Here is a 22,695-nt window from a genome sequence, read left to right on the forward strand (position 1 = left end):
GGTAATGAGGTTGAGGTCTCTGGAGCATGTGGTGCAGAGGGATTGAGATTTCTTTAGATGCGGCATTTCTAACAGAGCTGGGTCAGACATTGCTTTGTAAGTCAAGCAGAGATCGCCTCTAAGTAGGTGATATGAGACAGAGAATAGCTAGAGTTTTTTGAGTCTGTCCATTTAGGACATGTGTTTAAGGTCTAGGATCCTCTTTGTGAGGTACTTTTGCAGCCTTTCCAATTGTTGCAGGTATCTAGTGAAGTACATGCCAAATGGGGCATTGTACTCGATGATTGGCCTAATGAGAGAAGAGTAGAGGGAGACAATGACCTCTTTCTTCCTGGATGCAAAACCCTTAGTAATGAAATGTGCCACATAAAAGGACTTTCTGACCACAGTGGCAATGTGGTGGTCAAAAGAGAGGCTGCTGTCAACCTGTGTTCCCAGATCTCTTATAACGCCTTCTGTGTTCAGTGGATTACCATCAATGTGGTAATTCATGGGAACTGTTTTTTTCCCAAAGGGGATGACTACACATTTTTTGGTATGACAAACGTGTTGAAGTTAAGCAGTTTCTATGTACAGTAAAGGATAGTTAGGCAGTATGTAATACTATAATCACTTATGACAAACGTGTTGAAGTTAAGCAGTTTCTACTTCAAGAAAAGGATATGTAGGCAGTATATAATGCTATAAGCACAAATGACAAACATGTCGAAGTTAAGCAGTTTCTATGTACAGTAAAGGATATGTAGGCAGTATGTAATATTATAGGCATTTATGACAAATATATTGAAGTTAAGCAGTTTCTATGTACAGTAAAGGATATGTAGGCAGTATGTAATACTATAGGCGTTTATGACAAATATATTGAAGTTAAGCAGTTTCTATGTACAGTAAAGGATAGGTAGGCAGTTTGCTGAAGTTAAGCAGTTTCTATGTACAGTAAAGGATATGTAGATAGTATGCAGATAAGATTTGTTTTCATCATGCACAAAATATCAGACACCAGCTTAAACCGTTACATTCAACATGTTTGTAAAACAAGAGAGAATAAATCAGAAATGAGGTAGGGAGAGAGACCCTAGCTGAGGGGTACCCCTGCTAGGTGATTGTGCCTTAGCATTGCATTTAGGCTTTTGCAGTGACAACTCCCTAAATCTGCTAAAGATGACATTTAAAGGATGTGATTCCTCAAAGCTAGTTTGTGGAAATGAGTGCCACAATTAATTCAGTTAAAACCTACTCCAAGGACATAAACTTCCAGTGTAAAATTAGCAATATATATATTTTTTCATGTATTTGACAACACCTGCTGACATGACAGGTGTCTTACCTGGGGCATCCTCCACCTTTGGAATGGACTCCATCTGTACATCAAGCAGAGTACCTCTTCAAAATCCTTCAAAGCAATCCTTGACAATCTGAGGAATAACTGTAAACTCAGATCTGGCATTTATGCTGGCAATCACCTATACAGGGGGGTACTAGTTTATCCTTATCACAAGGGTGATGAGGCTAACCATCTCAGTGGCTCTCCAGCCCTGTACTTAGTATAAATCCTTGATCCTGTCATGCCCATAGACATATAAATAGGTTCATATGTTCATACATAAGTAGGTACTAGGCTATCGGCCCAAGGGCATAAGTAAGCCTAGCCAACAAGGTTCCCTGGCGTACGCCACCCAAGAAAGTTAATTTCCTGTACCCCTGTCAAGCAGAGCCAAAGAACTGATCCTATGCTAATGAGGAACTTTGCTTGACATAGATGGGTAGCTAGTTCCAGAGTATGGGAAGTCTCTGGGACAGGAATGTATCCCTTCAGCATGTCCTGTTTATTGTGGTGACAAGGTTTAGGTCCCTAGAGCATGTAGCTCGGAGAGATTGGGATTTCTTTAGGTGTAGCATGTCCATCAGTTCTGGGTTTAACATAGCTTTATATGTTAGGCAGAGATCTTCTTGGAGTAGGCGATATGCTTCAGAGTAAAGCTGTCAGTGTAGGGCATCTGTTTGAGTCCAGTAATCCTCTTTGTGAGGTATTTATGTGGCCTTTCCAGCTGCTGCAGATGTCTTGTGAGGTACATTCCAAAAGGGGCATTGTACTCTATAATGGGTGTAATGAGTGCCCAGTAGAGGGGAACAATGACCTCTTTTTTCCTGGATGAGAACCCTTCTGTGATGAGATGTGCCACATAGAAGGATTTCCTGACTACTGTGGTGATGTGATTATCAAAGGACAGACTACTGTCCACCTGGGTCCTAAGGTCTCTTATCACACATTCAGCATTAAGTAGACTGCCATTTATGTGGTAGTTCATGGGTACAGAGTTTTTACCAAAGGGGATGACAATGCACTTTTTGGCATTGAGCTTGAGGCCATGCCTCTGACACCATGCATCTGTCTGAGTAAGGCCCTTCTGTAGGATGTCCACATCATTTGGGGACTCAACTATGGCTCCTAGTTTGCAGTCATCTGTGAACTTCATTAGCCAGAGGCCTTCTGCATTAGCCTATACTTCAGAGAAGTAGATACCAAACAGGAGAGGTCCCAGGACTGAACCCTGTGGTACTCCGCTTGTCACTGGTTTGAAGTCACATTTGGAGTCTGCAACTTTTACAGTGTGGGTTCTGTCAGTGAGCCAGTTGGCAACCCATCTTGTGATGTAGGGATTTATACATAGTTTAGTGAGTTTAGCTATAATTCTAGAATGGGGGATGGTGTCAAAAGCCTTGGCGAGGTCAAGATAGGCTGTGTGAACCACCTTACCCTCATCTACAGCTTTGATGACTGCCTCAAAGAAGTCAGTCAGGTTCAGAAGGCATAATCTGCCTTTCACAAACTCGAACTGGGTGGGGTCCAGAGTTTGGAGGTTACCAATGTCTTTGTTTATGAGTTCCATGATGATACGTTCCATAGCCTTGCAGACCAGGCTCGTCAGGCTAATAGGGCAATAGTTCCCAGAATGAATCAGTGGTGGCTCCCCCTTTGTGGAGTGAGATAACTGTTGCTGTGTGCCATTCAGTGGGCACAAAGCCTGACGTGAGACTATGATTGAACATGGTGCTTAGGTGGGGAGCCAGTTTGTTCCGATGTTCATGTAAAACGCAGCCTGGGATGCTGTCCGGTCCCATGGATGCTGTATTTTTGGTTTTAGAGAGTGCAGCTTTTACCTGCATAGATGTGATTACAGGGACTTTGCATTCTTCTTGTATAGATGTGAGCCCTTTAGGGGGTGAGAGGGGGTAAACTTAACACTGAACCTGTCTGCCAGGATGTTGGCAATATCCGTTGATTCTGTAATTTTCATGTCATTATGCTGTAACTCAGAGCACATCTGGGTATTGCCATTGAGATTCTTGACATAGCTATAGAATGCTTTGTGGTTGCCCTTAGAATCAGTGTCGATTTTGTTTCCATAGCTAGCTTTGGAGGATTGTATAAGGAATCTCAGCTTCTTACTGAGGCTGACCAGGGAGCTCCTCCACTCATGGGATTTTACTCTCTTTTGCAACAGTTTCTTTCTTCTGTTGTACAGTTTGTTTATGGCAAGGGACCATCAGACTGGCTTCTTTTTTTTGGAGGACAGCATCTTGGTTCTGTTTGAGATAGCATGTCCAGGCACTCGTGTAAGTGCTTATAAAGTGCATTTCTGTAGGATTCAGCAGTAGAAACTGTATTGTCCACCTGCATAGGTGTCATGAAGTTCGCCACTTCCATCTTAAGAAGCATAAAGTTGGCTTTGGAGAAATGTTTTACCATGGTTTCCTTAATGGTGGGTGGGGGCTGAATGTGGATATCTAGGGTGATTAGCTTATGGTCGGATCTGACCAATGAGGATTTGACTTCAGGTGTGGAACACCGGTCACTCATGTTGGTAATGACTAGGTCTAGGATATTGTTGTCCCTGGTGGGGGTGTGAATAAGTTGATCCAGGGCATTGGAATTTATGAATTCCAAAAAGAGCTGAGTGAAGGAGTTGGTATATGAGTAGTTTTCACAGTTAATGGTGGGGTAGTGAAATCACCCATTATCAGGGTGTTTGGTTGAACCCTAATATTTTCCAGTATATCAAGAAAAGAGAAGTAGGAATCCTGAGGCATGGTGGTGGATCTGTAGCAAGCTAAAATTTGGATTGCAGTTTTGCCCAGAGTTAGTTGCACTTGGATAACCTTGGATGCATTATGCTGAACAACTAGCCTGGAGATGTGGATATCTTTAATGAAAATGGATACTCCTCTGCCTTTGGTGTTTTGGACCAGGTTAGATGGCCGAAAAGAGTGGTATGAGTTATAGCCTGGTAATGCAGGGGTGCTCTATAGAGCCTTGAACCAGGTCTCAGTCACTGCACAGATATCAATGTTCTCCATTTTAAGGAGTGCCTCGAGTGAGTGCATTTTGAGATTTAGACTTCTAGCATTGAGTAGCATTACCCTCAGCTTTTGCTTGCTTGTACCTGTTACGGTAGTGAATTTGTCATTTGAACCTTGCCTAAAAAAGGCACTATAGGGGTGGCAAGAGCCTTAGCCAGTATCCGGAATCCCAGGGGCGACAGGTGCAGGCCATCTCTGGCAAAGCATTGTGGTCTGTCAATCATGTCGTCCCAGGCAGACAGATACTGGATGATAACAGTATCATGTTCTTTCTGTATATTTCTCGATACTGGTTTTTGATAAGTTGCCCTAATACATTACTGTTAGTATTTCTGTGTTATCACATATAATGCTTTTATTTTTCTTTATTGTAACTAGGACAGAAATGAAAAAGGATCACAGAGGTCCAGTTCACATGCCAGCAAAATAAATAAATATGTACATACATAAATTCTAAACATCATGTATATGCACTGAGATTATTTTTGAAGATAGCATACTTTGTTTTACTACCACAGGGAGTTTTGGGGTACTTTGTTTCACCACCACAGGGAAGATAATTCCACACACATTGCAGCTGCTGTGTCATACACCTGCCTTTTTCCCCACTGAGAACATTGACGTTAGTCCACTGGGAACATTGATTTTGGCCCATTGTGAACATTGACCTTGACCCACTGGGAACATTGACCTTGACCCACTGGGATCATTGACCATGACCCACTGGGAACATTGACCATGACCCACTGGGAACATTGACTTTGGACCACTGTGAACATTGACCATGACCCACTGGGAACATTGACTTTGGACCACTGTGAAAATTGACCTTGTCCCACCTCACTGTAAACATTGACCATGACCTACTGTGAACATTGACCTTGGGCAATTGTGAACATTGACCTTGACCCACTGGTAATGTTGACCATGACCCACTGCGAACATTGACCTTGGCCCATTGGGAACATTGACCTTGATGAGCTGGGAAGATTGCCCATGGGCCACTGGGAACATTGACCTTGACCCACTGTGAACATTGACCTTGGCCCATTGGGAACATTGACCTTGACCCACTGGGAACATTGGCCTTGACCCGCTGGGAACATTGCCCTTGACCCGCTGGGAACATTGACCTTGACCTGCTGTGACCATTGACCTTGACCCACTGGGAATAATGACCTTGGGCCACTGTGAACATTGAGCTTGACCCACTGTGAACATTGATCTTGACCCACTGTGAACATTGACCTTGGCCCATTGGGAACATTGATCTTGACCCACTGAGAACATTTACCATGGAACACTGTGAACATTGGCCGTGGGCCACTGGGAACATTGACCTTTACCCACTGTGTACATTGACCTTGACCCACTGTGAACATTGACCTTGGGCCACTGGGAACATTGACCTTGAACCACTGTGAACATTGACCTTGACCTTCAGCATAAGGTTGCCCTCCCTCATATTTGCTCTTACAGCTGTCCACTCCAGGCACATATTTTTGACCTGTAGAAAGTGCAGAGGTCACTCCAGTGTAATCTATACACCACCAAGTAATGAGATAATTGAGCTGTTTTCTCAGAGTAGATTGTTTTATAACCCTTGGCTTGTCCTTGTCGTTAATCACTGTACTTTCTTGAGCTGAACCATTTGTCTGAAGTTACAGAATGCTGTATCATTATTATACTCATTTACTATAATATATAGAACAACAGTTACTTCCCTGAAGTGGCTCAGGTAATGTGGGAATCCCTTGTACGTTTCTCACTGAAATTTAGCTTGTCACCCATCATGGTTCTTATGTCTTTTATCATATGTTTACTGCTCTTAAGTCAGAATTAATCTCCCTTTTCCCAAATTCAAGGACATTTTGTTTTTGAGTGATATACCTTCCTGCGAACAACTCAGCTAGCATTCTCTGACGTTGAAAACTACCTTACCAAAGCCCAACTTATCCTCAATCCAAAGAAAAGTCAGCTTATGATTATAACCAGTTCTAACAAAAACACTAACAGTCAATTCACTATCTACTCCACAAATGCTACTCCAATTGCTCCAGTGGCACAGGCTAAGCTATTGGGAATAACCATAGACTCCCACCTAAAATTTGATAGTCATCTGAACTTAACTATTAAAAAAGTACATGCCAAACTGGGGTCACTCTACCGTATCAAACCATTTCTTACCAACAACACAAGATCAGCCATTGCTCGCTCCCAACTCCTATCCACCTTACTCTATGCATCTCCCATTCTGACTAATCTCAACAAAACTGAACTAAGCAAAATGGAAGCCTGCTATAACAGAATTGCCCGTTTTGCTGCAAATTGCTCATATAGAACTCATCACTGTACTGCTTTGAGACAGCTCCACTGGCTTGAACTGCCCAACCTCCTAACCTACAATCAGCTCTGCCTCTGTCATTCTATCTATTACCTCCCCAATAAGTGTCCTGCCCTCAAAAACCTAGTACAACATCACTCAGCCAAAAGGACTCTTAAATCATCAAGCAAACTACTACTAGAAGTCACCAACAGCTACAATAGCTTTGGAGATGCACTATATAGTAGTTCTGTGGCTAAAAAATGGAACTCCGTCTCCACTAGCATTCAAAACACATCGTCCAAAGCCTCCTTTAAAGACCTCATCAGGCAACATCTCAAGCAAAGTTGGCAGTGCCATGATTGCTCCCCAGGCTAGTGAAAGCGGATAACATATACATACTAAATCTAGAGCAATTTATAATAGTTTCTCAATCTTACTCACAAACACTGGCTAATCTACAATGTATGTACTGTACCTGTGTACTATGTATGTATTCTACCTACATTCCAAAGTTCAGCTGTACACCACAAATCTATTACTTACCTTTATTTTTAAAATTAATATCTTTTTGATTGTTCTCTCCACTGTAACTGTTTGTGCCGCATACCACTGTAAAAACATGTCTCTTGTAATTTGTGTGTATACTGATTATGTCTAAATAACTAAATGTGTCTGTAATTTTTCTTTGTGGAGCTTTTCTCCCCGGGCCTCTGCTGAAAAAGGGCCTTTTCGGCTCAGTCAGACACCCCCGGTTAACAAATGTAAAATAAAATAAATAAATAATAAATAAATATAACAGCATGCACTAGGCACAGCTCCTGATTAGTGCATTTTGTACTCGGGCTTACTTTGGCAGGAAGTGTAGCTTTATTACTATCCTGATAGTCTCCTGCATATTGGTTTATCAAAGTTATATGAATCTGCAAATTATAAAACTAATGAGATCATCCAGTGTGAACTGTATCATAAAAAACATGCCACTACTATTTTTTAAAGGTCAAAACACCTGTTTGTTTGCAGTCATCAAATATACGCTCTTACTTTTACTTTAGAATGCCTTTCACTGAGAAGAGAAACCCTAGCATGGAGTCCTTTAGAACAACATTGGTCACCCTGGCTGAGTCAGACAGGAAGCCTATTATTCTTATTGCTTGTGTTCTTTTATATATGCAGTGGTTTACCTGCTCCCCACCCCAAACATTTGTATTTAGTGCCTAGAGTTTGTCTATATTACCACATAAGGGGCTGTTGCGAAGGCCTCAGCTAAACCAAAGTTAGCAGAATGTACTGTCCATCCATCATGTAGTGTAACCATTACTTCAGTAAAGAAACGAACAAGCTTTTGTACACAGGATCTAAGTTGCAACCATATTGTACTGGTCTTGAGCAAACAGGTAGGTTACACGTTTCTGGCAAATTCCATGATAACATAGATAACGCACACCATGTCATGTTATCTAATAAAATAAATGCATTTATCTCACTGATTTTTCTTCTCCCACTTTTTTAAGGACTATGACTTGAGTCAGCTACACAGAGGCCTGGATGCAAAGCCAGAAATCATGCGTAACGATATTGTTCCTACATACATGCCTGCTCCGCAGTATCGCCCATTGCCAGCTGATCCCAATGACATTGGCAACTTCATTAACGATGTAAGTGGGGAATGTTATTGATTTTCTGTGTTATTCGATAATGATGGTCTGCTTTTAGCCATTAAATTCCTTTTAAGTAAATAATGTCATTAGCAGCATTTGTTTGCTTGCTTTTCCACTGGTTTGGACACGAAGTCTATCAGTATAAGCAGTGCTTTGAGTTTCGGAATGTGCTTTGCTTCATACAGTTTGTTTGAATGGAAGGTCATGCATCCACATTACTGCTCTTTATTCAATAGACAAGCTACATGGAAAGAATCTCTGTCTAACTGACCCCTGGTAGACGTATGCATAGGTTACTGGGTATCCCTGCAGATCTACATAGAGGGCAAAGAAAACTGAAATACTCCATTTCTTAGCACAGGCTGCATGAACATTCATCTGATTCACCATTGCCATGCATTGATGGCCACTAAGATAGCTTGTGCCATAGAACAAGGTGTAGCCATATTGTCCTAGTCAGGTGCTTCCACCACGGAATGTGGAGGAGAATATATACAAACAAAAGTGAGTAAACGGCAAACTGGAACAACGCACGGACTTCTTCGTCATACAAAAACACAATTTATTGTAAGCGCTTTCGGTTGAGTTAATACCCAACCTTCATCAGACAAACTATTGCACAGTAAAGCTTCCTACTTTTATAAAATCAACTTAAAACAGATTTACATCATTGGCTAACACTAATTAGGTCAATTAGTTCAATTCTACAGATTATGAAAATAACAAGCCAATGTGAACGGTACCTTAAGATAGATAGCCACTCAATCACAATTGCTATACTATACAGAAAACAACTTGAGACCTAAATTTGCCCACGGCTGTCTTTTAAAATATATATATGCATACATTAAATTGAACACTAACCACCTCGATTTCAATGCAATGTTCTTACTCCATCAACATATTACTATTTTACTAGAACTAAATAATATGGTATATTATTATGTTTGATAAAATCCGTCTGGTTATTCATCACGACGGCAAAATAACAATAATGAAAATCGACATTACAAAACAATACATAAACAATATATAATATAAAAACAATACATAAACAAAATATAATATAAAAACAATACATAAACAATATATAATATAAAAACAATACATAAACAATATATAATATAAAAACAATACATAAACAAAATATAATAAAAACAATACATAAACAAAATATAATATAAAAACAATACATAAACAATATATAATATAAAAACAATACATAAACAAAATATAATATAAAAACAATACATAAACAATATATAATATAAAATTGGTAATTAATAAATTCAATGTATCTCCCCCAACTTTCGTAAAAAAAAGGAAAAAAAACGGAAAAAACACAAACTTTAAACATCCGTGCATCCTTACTTTAAACCTTATCTATCCAAAGGGACCATTCAAAATATATATATATATATATATATATATATATATATATATATATATATATATATATATATATATATGCACACAATTGAACTGTGTGCCATGCATTTTTTAATTGCTTACTACCTTTTTTATGTGGGTACTAATATTACCTACGCAATGCTTTTAGTTTAAGTATACATTTTATAGAGGCATATTCGTTCAACCCTGGCGGAATGTAGGATAATGTTCTAATTTGCCATAAAACTTCCTGTTCCTCTAATCTTAACTGCCATGGGCCCCCCCTCACATCATTTTGGACTTGCTGTAAGATGACAAAAGTGAAAGTATGATCAGGACATTCCAATATATGTTTTGCAAGTGCATTAGTGATGAGAATATATAAATATGGACTAGGACATGCATCTTTATCACATCGGGTGGGTTTCTCTTTTCCTTTCACTTTTTTCTTCCTGCTTTTAATGGAAAGTTACGTTGAACTTGTCAATGACATTTTATGTTGGAGATGTGTCAAACAGCAGTAAATATACTGTCATATCAATTAATCTAAAGTTTTGCATTTTACCTCTTTTTTTAACTGAATCAATAGTGTTTTGAGAAACTGTAGCTCAACAAGCATGTATTAACCCTGTCACTGTTAATCCACTTTTAGCGGTAGGCTTTTAAGGGCCCTAGTGGTCTTTAGCCTGGTATGCATCCATGAACCTATGATATTAAAATAACCTTTGTAGCGGATTTGACAGGTCATGTTTCAAGTAGGCCAGAAGGCATCCTGGTATATAATCTGGCCCCATAGAGGCAGTGATCTTGGTCTTAAATAGTTCTTTGTTTCTGGGAGATTTGAGGGGAGGGTGTGTGGATACCACTGTCTGATCAGAAAGTGTATAGCTTGTTGTCTACATGGGTTCCCAGGTCCCTCAACACAGGGCCACCTTTTAGGAGTGTGTTGTCCATGGGATAATTGCAGGAGATGTTATACTTGTTAAATGATACTATTATATATTTTTGGCATTTAGTTTTAGGCCATGATTTTGACACCGGATATTTGTTTGAAAAAGTTCCTACTGGGAGATCTTGGTGTCTTCTGGAGAGTTTGATGGTGCCAGGTTTACAGTTATCTGCAAACTTGGTCAGCCGTAAACCCTTAATATTAGCTTCGACCTCAGGGAAGTAAATGCCAAAATGGAGTAGCCCTGATAATGAGACCTGAGGTAGACCACTAATGACAGGTCTTCTGGAAGAGATAGATCCACCCACCCTAGCATCCTGGGTTTTATTTGTGAGCAATTTTGCTATCCAATGAGTTACATATGGCTTTACGTTTAGCTGGGTGAGTTTATCAACTATACCTGATTGAGTGATAGTGTTAAATGTCTTTGTGAGGACTAGACATGGGGTGTGGACAGATTTTCCAACATTCTTTGCTTTGGTAATCTTCTCTCATAAGTCAGTCAGAATAAGTAAAAAGGATCTGCCTTTGACAAAACTTGGCTTGGGTCAGGGTTTTGCAGGCTGCTATGTCCTTATTTGTTAATTCCATAATGATCCTTTCCACAGCCGTACACATGAGGCTAGTCAGGCTTATTGGTCTGCAGTTACCTAGGTCCACTGACACCCCACCTTTATGCATGGGGATGACTGTTGCAGTCCTCCATTCCTCTGACACAAACCCCATTTGGAGGCTGATATTAAAAAAGCCTCTGTACAGGGTTTGATAGATCTTGCTTCAGGCTGACCGTAGACATCCTGGTATATTATCTGGCCCCATAGAAGCAGTGCTCTTGACCATAGATAGTGTTTTGCAGACTTGTTCCTGGGTGATGGGGGGTGCTGGTATATGATCAGGGAGTGGGGGGGGGTTGAAGTAAGAGCTAAGGTTGTCTATTAGTAGATTTGCCTTTAGGGTCAGAGTATGTGATATAATTTCCCATTAGCTCTGTGCAGTTCTGAGCATTGTTTTTGAGATTTCTAACAGTTAAAAAAGGCTTCATGATTGTGTTTTGCCTGGGTGGCTATTTTTACCTTTTATCTTGCTTTGGTTAATTTGATCAGAGAATGGAGTTTGCTGTTAAGTTTAGCAAGAGTGTTTTTCACATTTGGAGAGTTACATTAACTTTTATGTACAATGAGCTTCTTTGTATTGTAAAGCCTGATTATAATGAGGTTCCACCACAGACATTTATTTTTTAAATTTGGCATTATGCTTACTTCATAGGGGTACAGACACATCTATGCAGTGATTTACATGTGCGTAAAATCTGGCAGTGAAGGATTCTGCATTTGCAGCTTTGTCATCATGGTTGAAAGAAATGTTGAATTTACCAGATCATCAGTCGGTGTAGATTAGCTTTGGCATAATTTCTGAATACTGACTTATGTGAGGATGCTTCTGGCTTCAGTCTTATGGTGAAAGTGACTGATTTATGGTCTGATTTGACTAGCTAAGGGGTTACAACTGGTATGGAACAGAACTTTCTCGTATTGGTGAGACCTAAGTTCAGAATTTTGTCTACCATGGTTAGGGTGTGGACTAGCTGGTGAAGCCAGTTTTTATTTATGAAGTCCAGAAATCTCTGAGCATACATGTTTGGGGATCTAGAGGTCTCCCAGTTGAAGGATGGTATCTGAAATCCCCTGACAAAAAAAAACAGTGTTTGCTAAATGTTTAAGAACTTTATATAAGTCAGGTAGGAGGTATGAGCCAAGGGGGACATAGCGGGAGTCCTATTGTTGGCTGTGATGTGGGGACACAGCGAGAGTCCTATTGTTGGCTCTGATGTTGACATAGCAGGGGTCCTATTGTTGACTGTGATGTGGGGACATAGCGGGGGTCCTATTGTTGGCTGTGATGTGGGGACACAGTGAAGGTCCTATTGTTGGCTGTGATGTGGGGACATAGCAGGGGTCCTATTGTTGGCTGTGATGTGGAGACATAGCAGGGGTCCTATTGTTGTCTGTGATGTGGGGGTCCTATTGTTGGCTGTGATGTGGGGACATAGTGGGGGTCCTATTGTTGGCTGTGATGAGGGGACACAGTGAGGGTCCTATTGCTGGCTGTGATGTGGAGACGTAGCTGGGGTCCTATTGTTGGCTGTGATGTGATATGTGATCTTGTTTATGGAAAGCTGGGCATGGAGAAGTGCCAACTCTTTATTCTGACTCATGAGTCTGGAGGTTAAATTTTGTTTTAGGAATATAGAGACACTCTGCTGCCTTTAGTGCCTTCATCTAGAGCTGTGGGCTTGAATGTGTGGAAGGCACTGAAACTTTGCTCCAGTGGGGGTCTCAGTAGCCTTGAACAGATCTCTGTGAAAATGTCTATATTAATGCATTCCAGGGTAAGGAGTGCCTATAGGGAGTAGAGTTTTATGTTGAGACTTTTAGCATTAAGCAGTATTACCTTAATGTTACCCAAATTCTGTTGTGTTAACTCATTCACTCCTGTGGAGCTCAGGAAGTTTGCACTGTAACTTCCAATGGGCGGAGCCTAAGCCTTTTGACATAATCAAGTTATGTCCTCACACTTCAGTCAAATGTTCATATCTCTGGAATCATAGGGGGTATGAATGAAGTATAAATGGCAAAACCTTGCAGAAACTATTTTTATAATGGTAGAATTCTTAAGGTTCTAGGTCTTAAACTGAATTTTATAAGTCACAGTAAATACAGTAACTATTATCTTTATAATATTTTGTAAACAACTTACAATATCTCAACAACCTCTCAAGTTACACATATTCTGTTAGCAACATTTTGTTTACCTACCTGAGAGCTTTCATATGAGGCTAAGGAGTTCTGTATTTGTTACTTGGTTATTGAGATATTTAGAAAAATGTGAACATTATGTCTATATAAATTAATATCATGAAGACAACATTTAATATCACTTTACCTGTACTAAACAGAGGTCAAATATTAATGCAGTTGAGTTTGCCATTGTGTGAGCTTTAAGAAGAAATCTTTTAAAACCTTGTACATCTCATGGTTCTGGAATTATTGATGCAAATATGAACAAACAATATTTGAAGCCTGGAGGCATCAGTAGGAGTTAACTGCAGATGCACCTGGAGGCATCACTCAGATGCTAGAAGCTTTTTTTACTCAAATGATTTTTATTTTGATGACATAACACAATCATTTAATACATTCATAATATTCAATAACTATTTACAGTATTTACATTCAGCCTGACAAAAGGATTCAGATGAGCTAGAACCTTTTAAAGACTGACGTTAACTAAAAAAGGCACTATTGATGTGGATAAGGTTTTTACAATATGCAAAAGCCTTAGGGGGGTATGTGCAGCCCCACCCTGCCAAAGCAGTTAGGGGGATCTAACATCTCCTACTAGGCTGATATATATATATATATATATATATATATATATATATATATATATATATATATATAATTGTTCATATCGGAGCATCATTGTTCGTGAAGGTAAAATGCTGCTCATGCTTAGGTTTAAAATAGCCACAGAGATATTTTCTAAGAGGCCTTCATGTCACTCTTCATACAGACCAAGGAGGTATATCTCAGGTCATTTGCTCCCACATGTACTATGATTATGTCACATATCCACGTGTGGTGTACGGACTTCAGTGCATATGTAATGTGGCAAATCCTGGTCCCCATTAGGCAACTAACCATGACCCTCTCCTTACTCAGCCTGGTGAGGGGTGCCTGAGTGTTTCCTCACTATGGTGTTACCAGTGACTAGGACACTGGATTGTGTGAAGGTTTGCTTTATAGGATTTTGAGTTGAGACACTGTGAGTCATAAATGAATGTTTGAGGACGGCTATTGCCTGAGTTGAATATTTGTGTGGTTATTCTGGGTACTTATTTTGGTTGCATTTTGGAGGCCTTTGTGGCTTAGATAAGTTACTTTTAAGAACCTCAGCATGTGTAGGTTTATGTGTTTAGTTTCTACTGTGTGTAGTAAGTATAGTATAATGTTGAGTATTGCTGACAACCCATCTGGTATTTGCAGTGGATGATTGTGAGAGCATTGCCTTCAGTGACATTGTGTAACTTGACACACTCTATCAGGTAACATGACACACTGTATCAGATTGTTTAAGTTTTAAGTGGTTGTCAGTAAATATGCGACAATTCTTACATTGTCTCAGGACTGGCTACAGAGTTAGTTAGAAATTGCAAATCCATGGTTCTAGATGTAATTTATGTAGACTGTGATGGGAATGGTACTGGTGGGGTTTAGAAATGTTTTGTTGTAGTGCTACTGGAGTATAAATAACAATCTAGGTCTAAATACGAAGAGCAGTTCCACTATGCACACAAATCAGGTGCTTGTCACGCATCTGCAGTGTACTAAATACTCAAGCAGTTTGGTTTGTAGAGAAAGTTAAGATTTTAAATGCTTGTATCATTTCAAGACACTAATGACCACTGCTGCACAATGGACTGTGTCACACAAATGTGACTACTTGATACAGGCAAAAAAATTAAAAAAAAAATGCAAGTAGCCCTCTGACCAATAGCAAAGCAGCAAACTGTTAGGTTCTTAAAGTAATCACAAGCGCAGAAAACGCTCAGCTCCTTTCTCGTCCCGCGGGGGTCTTTAACTAAAGCTTTTTAACTTAGACCACAATAGTAATGACAGGTAAGTGCAGATCTAACATGTATAGCACTTATGAATGCAGAGAACACAAGCAAAACAGCAAATAAGTACTTATGCTGACTTTACAAAGTTTTTAAAACTGCAGCTACAACCTCTTATAAACATGATGAATAAAACTTTAGAAATCTTTGCTGTAGACAAATCTAAAAGGGCACTCCCAAGTAGTTTTAGAAATAGGGTATTAGAAGTAATCCAAAGTCTTATGAACAGCTAGTTGTTTCAGTAGCACATCTGTTCTAAACTGAAATGTCTAAACCTAAGTTAGATTTGCTTGCACTACCTGCAAACAAGGAAACAATTATTTTTAAATGTTCTAGGAAAGTGCACATAAAACACTGCAAACAGATGATAGCACTACTAGACATGTAAAAACTACACCCAGCCAGCAAGATGCACCTAAATTGGTTCCCATGGAATGTGACAAAGAGTCAGTGCTGTTCTTTTGCTGAAACCCTGAATGCATAGTCTGCAGGATGACAAGACTGGAGTCCAGCAATTTTCCACTTGCAAGGCAACTACTTTCTCAATAACCTTTCCTAAAAAATAACACATTAAGAAACAGGTAGGTTCAGGTCTTCAAACAGCAGTTATTATTCTTACTTTTAAGGAAATGATGAAGACGCTTGGTTTGACAGCCATGACAAAGAGCTGGCTGGTGATATCACTACAGAGTACGGTATCATAGGGTGTGAAGGTCGCTGTGTACGCTAAAGAATGTATTATTTGTTTTTTAAATATTTTTATTGAATTATTCAAAATGAATATATTTTCAATATCTTTGAAATATAATACATAAGTATAACAAGTTAACAACAATATAAAATCAAACCATAAAAACATCAAAACAAACTATTTACAAAGATGTTTAGGTTTATAAAGATGATTTAGATTTTTACATTCAAAAATAATGTATTGCTTAAAGAGTGGATTGCTGTCATGACTCTTTTATTCAATCCACAAGATGAAGGGAACAGTAAACACTGGATGGGTCATGTTAGTATGAAGTTGAAAGAAGACACTATTTTTTGACTCAGTGATAATAATTATCTCAACAGACATACATCTGCTGGAGTAATCTCATTGCATTTCTCAGGCAAAGAAAAGCTATTGCATGCAATCTATCATGATTGCAAAATGTATGGGCTGTATTTTTCTTGTAATTGTTTCTATAACCATAAAACGAACTTTGTTTTCACTTATTGCCTCCTGGCAGACCCCGTAGTATTATCCCATATGATGGTTATTATCCTGTACAGATTTCTATTATCTTCTTTTATGCCTCCTTCCTATCCTACTGTATTCCAGTAATGAGCCATCGAGGCAAGTCATTGAAAGCCAAAGTGGACAGATAACAGGCTGACAGATTTAACAATAGTTTTTCCATTTTTTTTATTTGTTCGCTAGTTAGAAGCACTCCTGTACTCTGTTTCAGAATTCTAAAACTCTAACAATTGAAGAGTTCCTGATTTTCATGATAAAAGAAACTGAAGCAGTGAAAGAGATAATGTATTTCTCTCTTAATAGACAAGAGACCAGGACAAACTACATGGGAAACTGCACTGCTATACCCAAGGGTCTCCCTAAGCTCATACAAGTCACTATATTCCCTACTGCCAGTGTAAAATAAAATGGGAGATAAAACATCTGCAAGCAACTTGATGGTATAAATACATGCATTTACTGTAGTGTAACTACATACATTTACTGTAGTATAAATACATGCATTTACAGTAGTGTAACTACATGCATTTACTGTAGTGTAACTACATGCATTTACTGTAGTGTAACTACATGCATATAATGTAGTGTAACTACATACATTTACTGTAGTGTAAATACATGCATTTACTGTAGTGTAAACACATGCATTTAATGTAGTGTAACTACATACATTTACTGTAGTGTAAATACATACATTTACTGTAGTGTAAATACATGCATTTACTGTAGTGTAAATACATGCATTTACTGTAGTGTAAATACATGCATTTAATGTAGTGTAAATACATACATTTACTGTAGTGTAAATACATGCATTTACTGTAGTGTAAACACACGCATTTAATGTAGTGTAAGTACATACATTTACTGTAGTGTAAATACATGCATTAACTGTAGTGTAACTACATACAACTACTGTAGTGTAAATATGTGCATTTACTGTGGTATAAATAAATGCATTTACTGTGGTGTAAATACATGCATTTACTGTAGTGTAAACACACGCATTTAATGTAGTGTAAGTACATACATTTACTGTAGTGTAAATACATGCATTAACTGTAGTGTAACTACATACAACTACTGTAGTGTAAATATGTGCATTTACTGTGGTATAAATAAATGCATTTACTGTGGTGTAAATACATGCATTTACTGTAGTGTAAACACACGCATTTAATGTAGTGTAAGTACATACATTTAATGTAGTGTAACTACATACATTTACTGTAGTGTAAACACACGCATTTAATGTAGTGTAACTACATACAACTACTGTAGTGTAAATATGTGCATTTACTGTGGTATAAATAAATGCATTTACTGTGGTGTAAATACATGCATTTAGTGCAGTGTAACTACATACATTTACTGTAGTGTAACTACATGCATTTACTTTAGTGTAAATACATGCATTTGCTGTAGTGTAAATACATGCATTTATTATAGTGTAAATACATACATTTACTGTGGTGTAACTACATCCATTTACTGTAGTGTAAATACATACATTTACTGCAGTAAATACATACATTTACTGTGGTGTAAATACATGCATTTACTGCAGTGTAACTACATACATTTACTGTAGTGTAACTACATGCATTTACTGTAGTGCAAATGCATACATTTACTGTAGTTCAACTACTTACATTTACTGCGGTGTAAATACAAGGGATAGATTCCTATCCCAGAGACTGCCCATGCTTTGGAATAGGATTCCAATATACATCAGGCAGAGCCCCTTACTAACACTCTTCAAGAGAAACCTTGACGGGTGGATAGGAAACAGAAAATTTACCCCGGGGATCACTTCAGTGGCACTGCTGGACAGTGGCACAAAGAACTAATGGCTCTGCTGGACGGAGGCACAGGGAACTAATCTAAGGGGTGGAGAAAGCCAACACATTCTGGCTAGGCTTATAAATGCCCTTGGGCAGATAGCCTAGTACTTACCTATGAACCTATGAACCTATAATGTAGTATAAATAAATACATTTACTGTAGTGTAAATACCTGCATTTCATAGGTTCATAGGTTCATAGGTTGGTACTAGGCTATCAGCCCTAGGGCCTATAAGCCTAGCCATAACAATTCCCTGGCTATTTCTTCCCACAGTATTTACTTCCCTGGACCCCTGTCTAGGAGGGTGACTGATGTGATCCCGTGGGTGAATTTCCTATCTCCCATTCAATTGTCAAGGTTCCTTTTGAAGAGGGCCAAGGAGGCGCTCTGCTTGATATGTATGGGAAGTCTATTCCAGAGTATGGGGAGTCTGTAGGTCAGGAGTCTATCCCTCCAGCATGTTTTACTCATTGTGATGACAAGGTTTATATCCCTGGAGCATGTGGCTCTGAGGGATTGGTATTTCTTTAAGTGGAGCATGTCTAACAGCTCAGGGTTTGACATGACCTTGTATGTTAAGCAGAGATCACCTCTGAGTAGATGATATGCCACAGAGTATAGCTGGGTTTTTTTAGATGGTCAGCATAGGGCATCTGCTTTAGGCCTGTCATTCTTTTAGTGAGGTATTTCTGTGGCCTTTCCAGCTGTTGCAGATGTATTGTGAGGTACATACCAAATGGGGCATTGTACTCTATAATGGGTCCAATGAGGGATGAATACAGTGGGACAATGACCTCCTTTTTTCTGGATGAAAAGCCCTTAGTGATGAGGTGTGCCACATAGAAGGATTTCCTGACTGTTGTGACGATGTGGTTATCAAAGGTGAGACCACTGTCCACCTGTGTCCCTAAGTCTCTCATCACACTTTCAGTGTTTGGTGTACTGCCACCTATGTGGTAATTCATGGGTACATGGTTTTTCCCAAAGGGGATAACTATATATTTCTGTACATTAAGCTTGAGCCCATGGCTCTGGCACCAAACATCTGTTTCTGTAAGTCCCTTTTGTAGAATACCCACATCATTTGGGGATTCAGTAATGGCTCCCAGTTTGCAGTCATCTGCAAATTTTGTTAGCCAGAGTCCCTTAGTGTTGACATGTACTTCAGAGAAGTAGTTGCCAAACAAGAACGGTCCCAGGACAGAACCCTGAGGTACTCCACTTGGCACTTGTCTGGAGCTGGATTTGGAGTCGGCTACTTTTACAGTCTGGGTTCTGTCAGTAAGCCAGTTGGCAACCCATCGAGTGACATAGGGATCTATGCCCAGATTAGTAAGTTTATCTATGATTCCAGAGTGGGGGATGGTGATGAAGGCCTTGACGAAGTCCAGCTAGGCTGTGTGGACTGCGTTACCCTTGTCCACAGCCCTGGAAACTGATTCAAAGAAGTCAATCAGGTTCAGGAGACAAGATAGGCCTTTCATGAACCCAAACTGGGGGGTCCAATGTTTGAAGGTTGACAATATCTTTGTTTATAAGTTCCATGGTACTGCGTTCCATGCCCTTGCAGATCAGGCTCATCAGACTGATGGGATGGTAGTTCCCAGGATTCAAGGTAGATCCCCCCTTGTGGAGTGGGATAACTCTAGATATGTGCCACTCAGTGGACACAAAGCCTGAGGTGAGGCTGTGATTAAATATGACACCTAGGTGAGGTGCCAGTTCATTTTGTAGTTCATGTAGTACACAGTCCGAGATTTTATCTGGTCTCATGGATGCTGTATTCTTAGCTTTGGAGAGTGTGGCCGTGATTACTGGAATTTGGCAATCTTTGGGTATTGAGATGGGCCCTTTAGGGGTGAGAGGGGGGTGAAGTTGACACTAAATCGATCTGCCAGGATATTGGCAATATTCTTGGGATCAGTATATTTAATGCCATTCTGTTGTAGTTCAGAGCAGATCTGAGCATTGCCATTTAGAGTCTTGACATAACTATAGAATGTCTTGTGGTTCTCTTTGTAATCTTTGGCAATTTTATTTTTCTAACTAGCTTTAGAGGATCTTATGAGGGATCTCAGCTTCTTACTAAGGCTGGTAAGGGAGTTTTTTGCATCCTGGGATTTTCCTCTTTTCTGCAACAGTTTCTTCCTTCTGTTGTATCATTTGTTTATGGCAGGGGACCACCAGATTGGCTTCCTTTTTTTTGGAGGAGAGTGTCTTGGTTCTGTTTGGGATGGCACGATTCATGCACAAGTGAAAGTGCTCGTAAAGTGCCTTAGTGTAGGATTCAGCAGTCGAACTTTCAACTCCCATCTGCATGGGTGTCATGAAGTTTGCCACTTCTGACTTGCGTAGCATGAAGTTGGCTTTGGAGAAGTTTTTTACGGAGGTTTCCTTACTGGGGGGTGGGGGTGGGATGTGGATGTCAAGGGTGATTAGCTTATGGTCAGACCTGACCAATGAGGGGGTGACCACTGGTGTGGAGCATTTCTCTCCCATGTTGTTAATGACCAAGCCTAGGATATTGGTGCCGCTGGTGGGACAATGGGTTAGTTGATCCAAGGCATTGTAATTTATGAATTCCAGGAACCATTTTGAAAAGGTGTTGGTACCCGAGTAGTTTTGCCAGATAATGGAAGGGTAGTTAAAATCACCCAGTGTTAGGGTGTTTGGTTGTATCTTAATATTTTCCATTATGTTTAGAAAGGTGTAGTGAGAATCTTGTGGCATGTCGGGGGATCTGTAGCAAGCTACAATTTGGATTGCAGTCTTACCTAGTGTTAGGTGCACCTGGAGAATTTCAGATGCATTGTGTTGGCAACTAGCCTGGAGGTGTGAATATCCTTGGTGGATATGGATACTCCTCCACCTTTACTGTTTTGGTCTTGGTTTGGTGGCTGAAAAGTGTGGTAAGAGTTGTAGCCTGGTATTGCAGGGGTGCTCTCTGGAGCCTTGAACCAGGTCTCAGTTACTGCACAGATATCGATGTTCTCCATTTTAAGGAGTGTCTCGAGAGAGTGCATTTTGAGATTTAGACTTCTAGCATTTACTGTAGTCTAAATGCATGTATTTACTGTAATGTAAATACATGCATTTGTTATAGTGTAAATACATTCATTTACTGCAGTGTAAATGCATGCATTTACTGTGGTGTAAATATATACATTTACTGTAGTGTAAAAACATACATTTACTGTAGTTTAAATATATGCATTTAATGTAGTGTAAATATATGCATTTAATGTAATGTAAGTACATACATTTACTGTAAGGTGATATGCATTTGCTATAGTGTAAATACATGCATTTACTGTGGTGTAAATACATACGTTTACCTGTGGTGTAAATACATGCATTTAATGTAGTGTAAATACATACATTTAATGTAGTGTAAATACATACATTTACTGTAGTGTAAATACATGCATTTAGTCTAGTGTAAATACATGCATTTACTGTGGTGTAACTACATACATTTAATGTGGTGTAAATACATGCATTTACTGTGGTGTAAATACATGCATTTAATGTAGTGAAAATACATACATTTGCTGTAGTGTAACTACATACATTTACTGTAGTGTAAATATATGCATTTACTGCAGTGTAACTACAAACATTTACTGTAGTGTACCTGCATGCATTTACTGTGGTGTAACAACATACATTTACTGTAGTGTAAATACATACATGTACTGTGGTGTACATACATACGTTTACTGTAGTGTAAATACATACATTTACTGCAGTGTAAATACATATGTTTACTGTAGTGTAAATACATACATCTACTGTAGTGTAATTACATACATTTACTGTAGTGTAAATACATACATCTACTGTAGTGTAAATAGATACATTTACTGTAGTGTAAATGGATGCATTTAATGTAGTGTAAATACATACATTTACTGTAGTGTAAATACATTTACTGTAGTGTAAATACATGCATTTAATGTAGTGTAAATACATATGTTTACTGTAGTGTAAATACATATGTTTACTGTTGTGTAAATACATACATCTACTGTAGTGTAAATCAATACATTTACTGTAGTGTAAATGGATGCATTTAATGTAGTGTAAATACATACATTTACTGTAGTGTAAATACATACATTTACTGTAGTGTAAATGGATGCATTTAATGTACTATAAATACATACATTTACTGTAGTGTAAATACATACATTTACTGTGGTGTACATACATACATTTACTGTAATGTAAATAAATACATTTACTGTA

At 39.0% G+C, this 22,695-nt stretch overlaps 1 protein-coding gene across 1 annotated transcript in view; it reads left to right on the forward strand.

Moving 5' to 3' along the window:
• Window positions 1-22,695, forward strand: part of LOC122810162 (B-cadherin-like) — a 140,733-nt gene that overhangs the window by 94,902 nt on the left and 23,136 nt on the right. The window contains exon 5 of the mRNA XM_044081639.1: window positions 8,200-8,343. Coding sequence (XP_043937574.1) covers window positions 8,200-8,343 — 144 coding nt within the window. The remainder of the gene's footprint in view (window positions 1-8,199; window positions 8,344-22,695) is intronic.

This window comes from Protopterus annectens, chromosome 8.part1 (assembly GCF_019279795.1).
Source record: "Protopterus annectens isolate FY-2018-M chromosome 8.part1, PAN1.0, whole genome shotgun sequence".
NCBI lineage: Eukaryota > Metazoa > Chordata > Ceratodontiformes > Protopteridae > Protopterus > Protopterus annectens.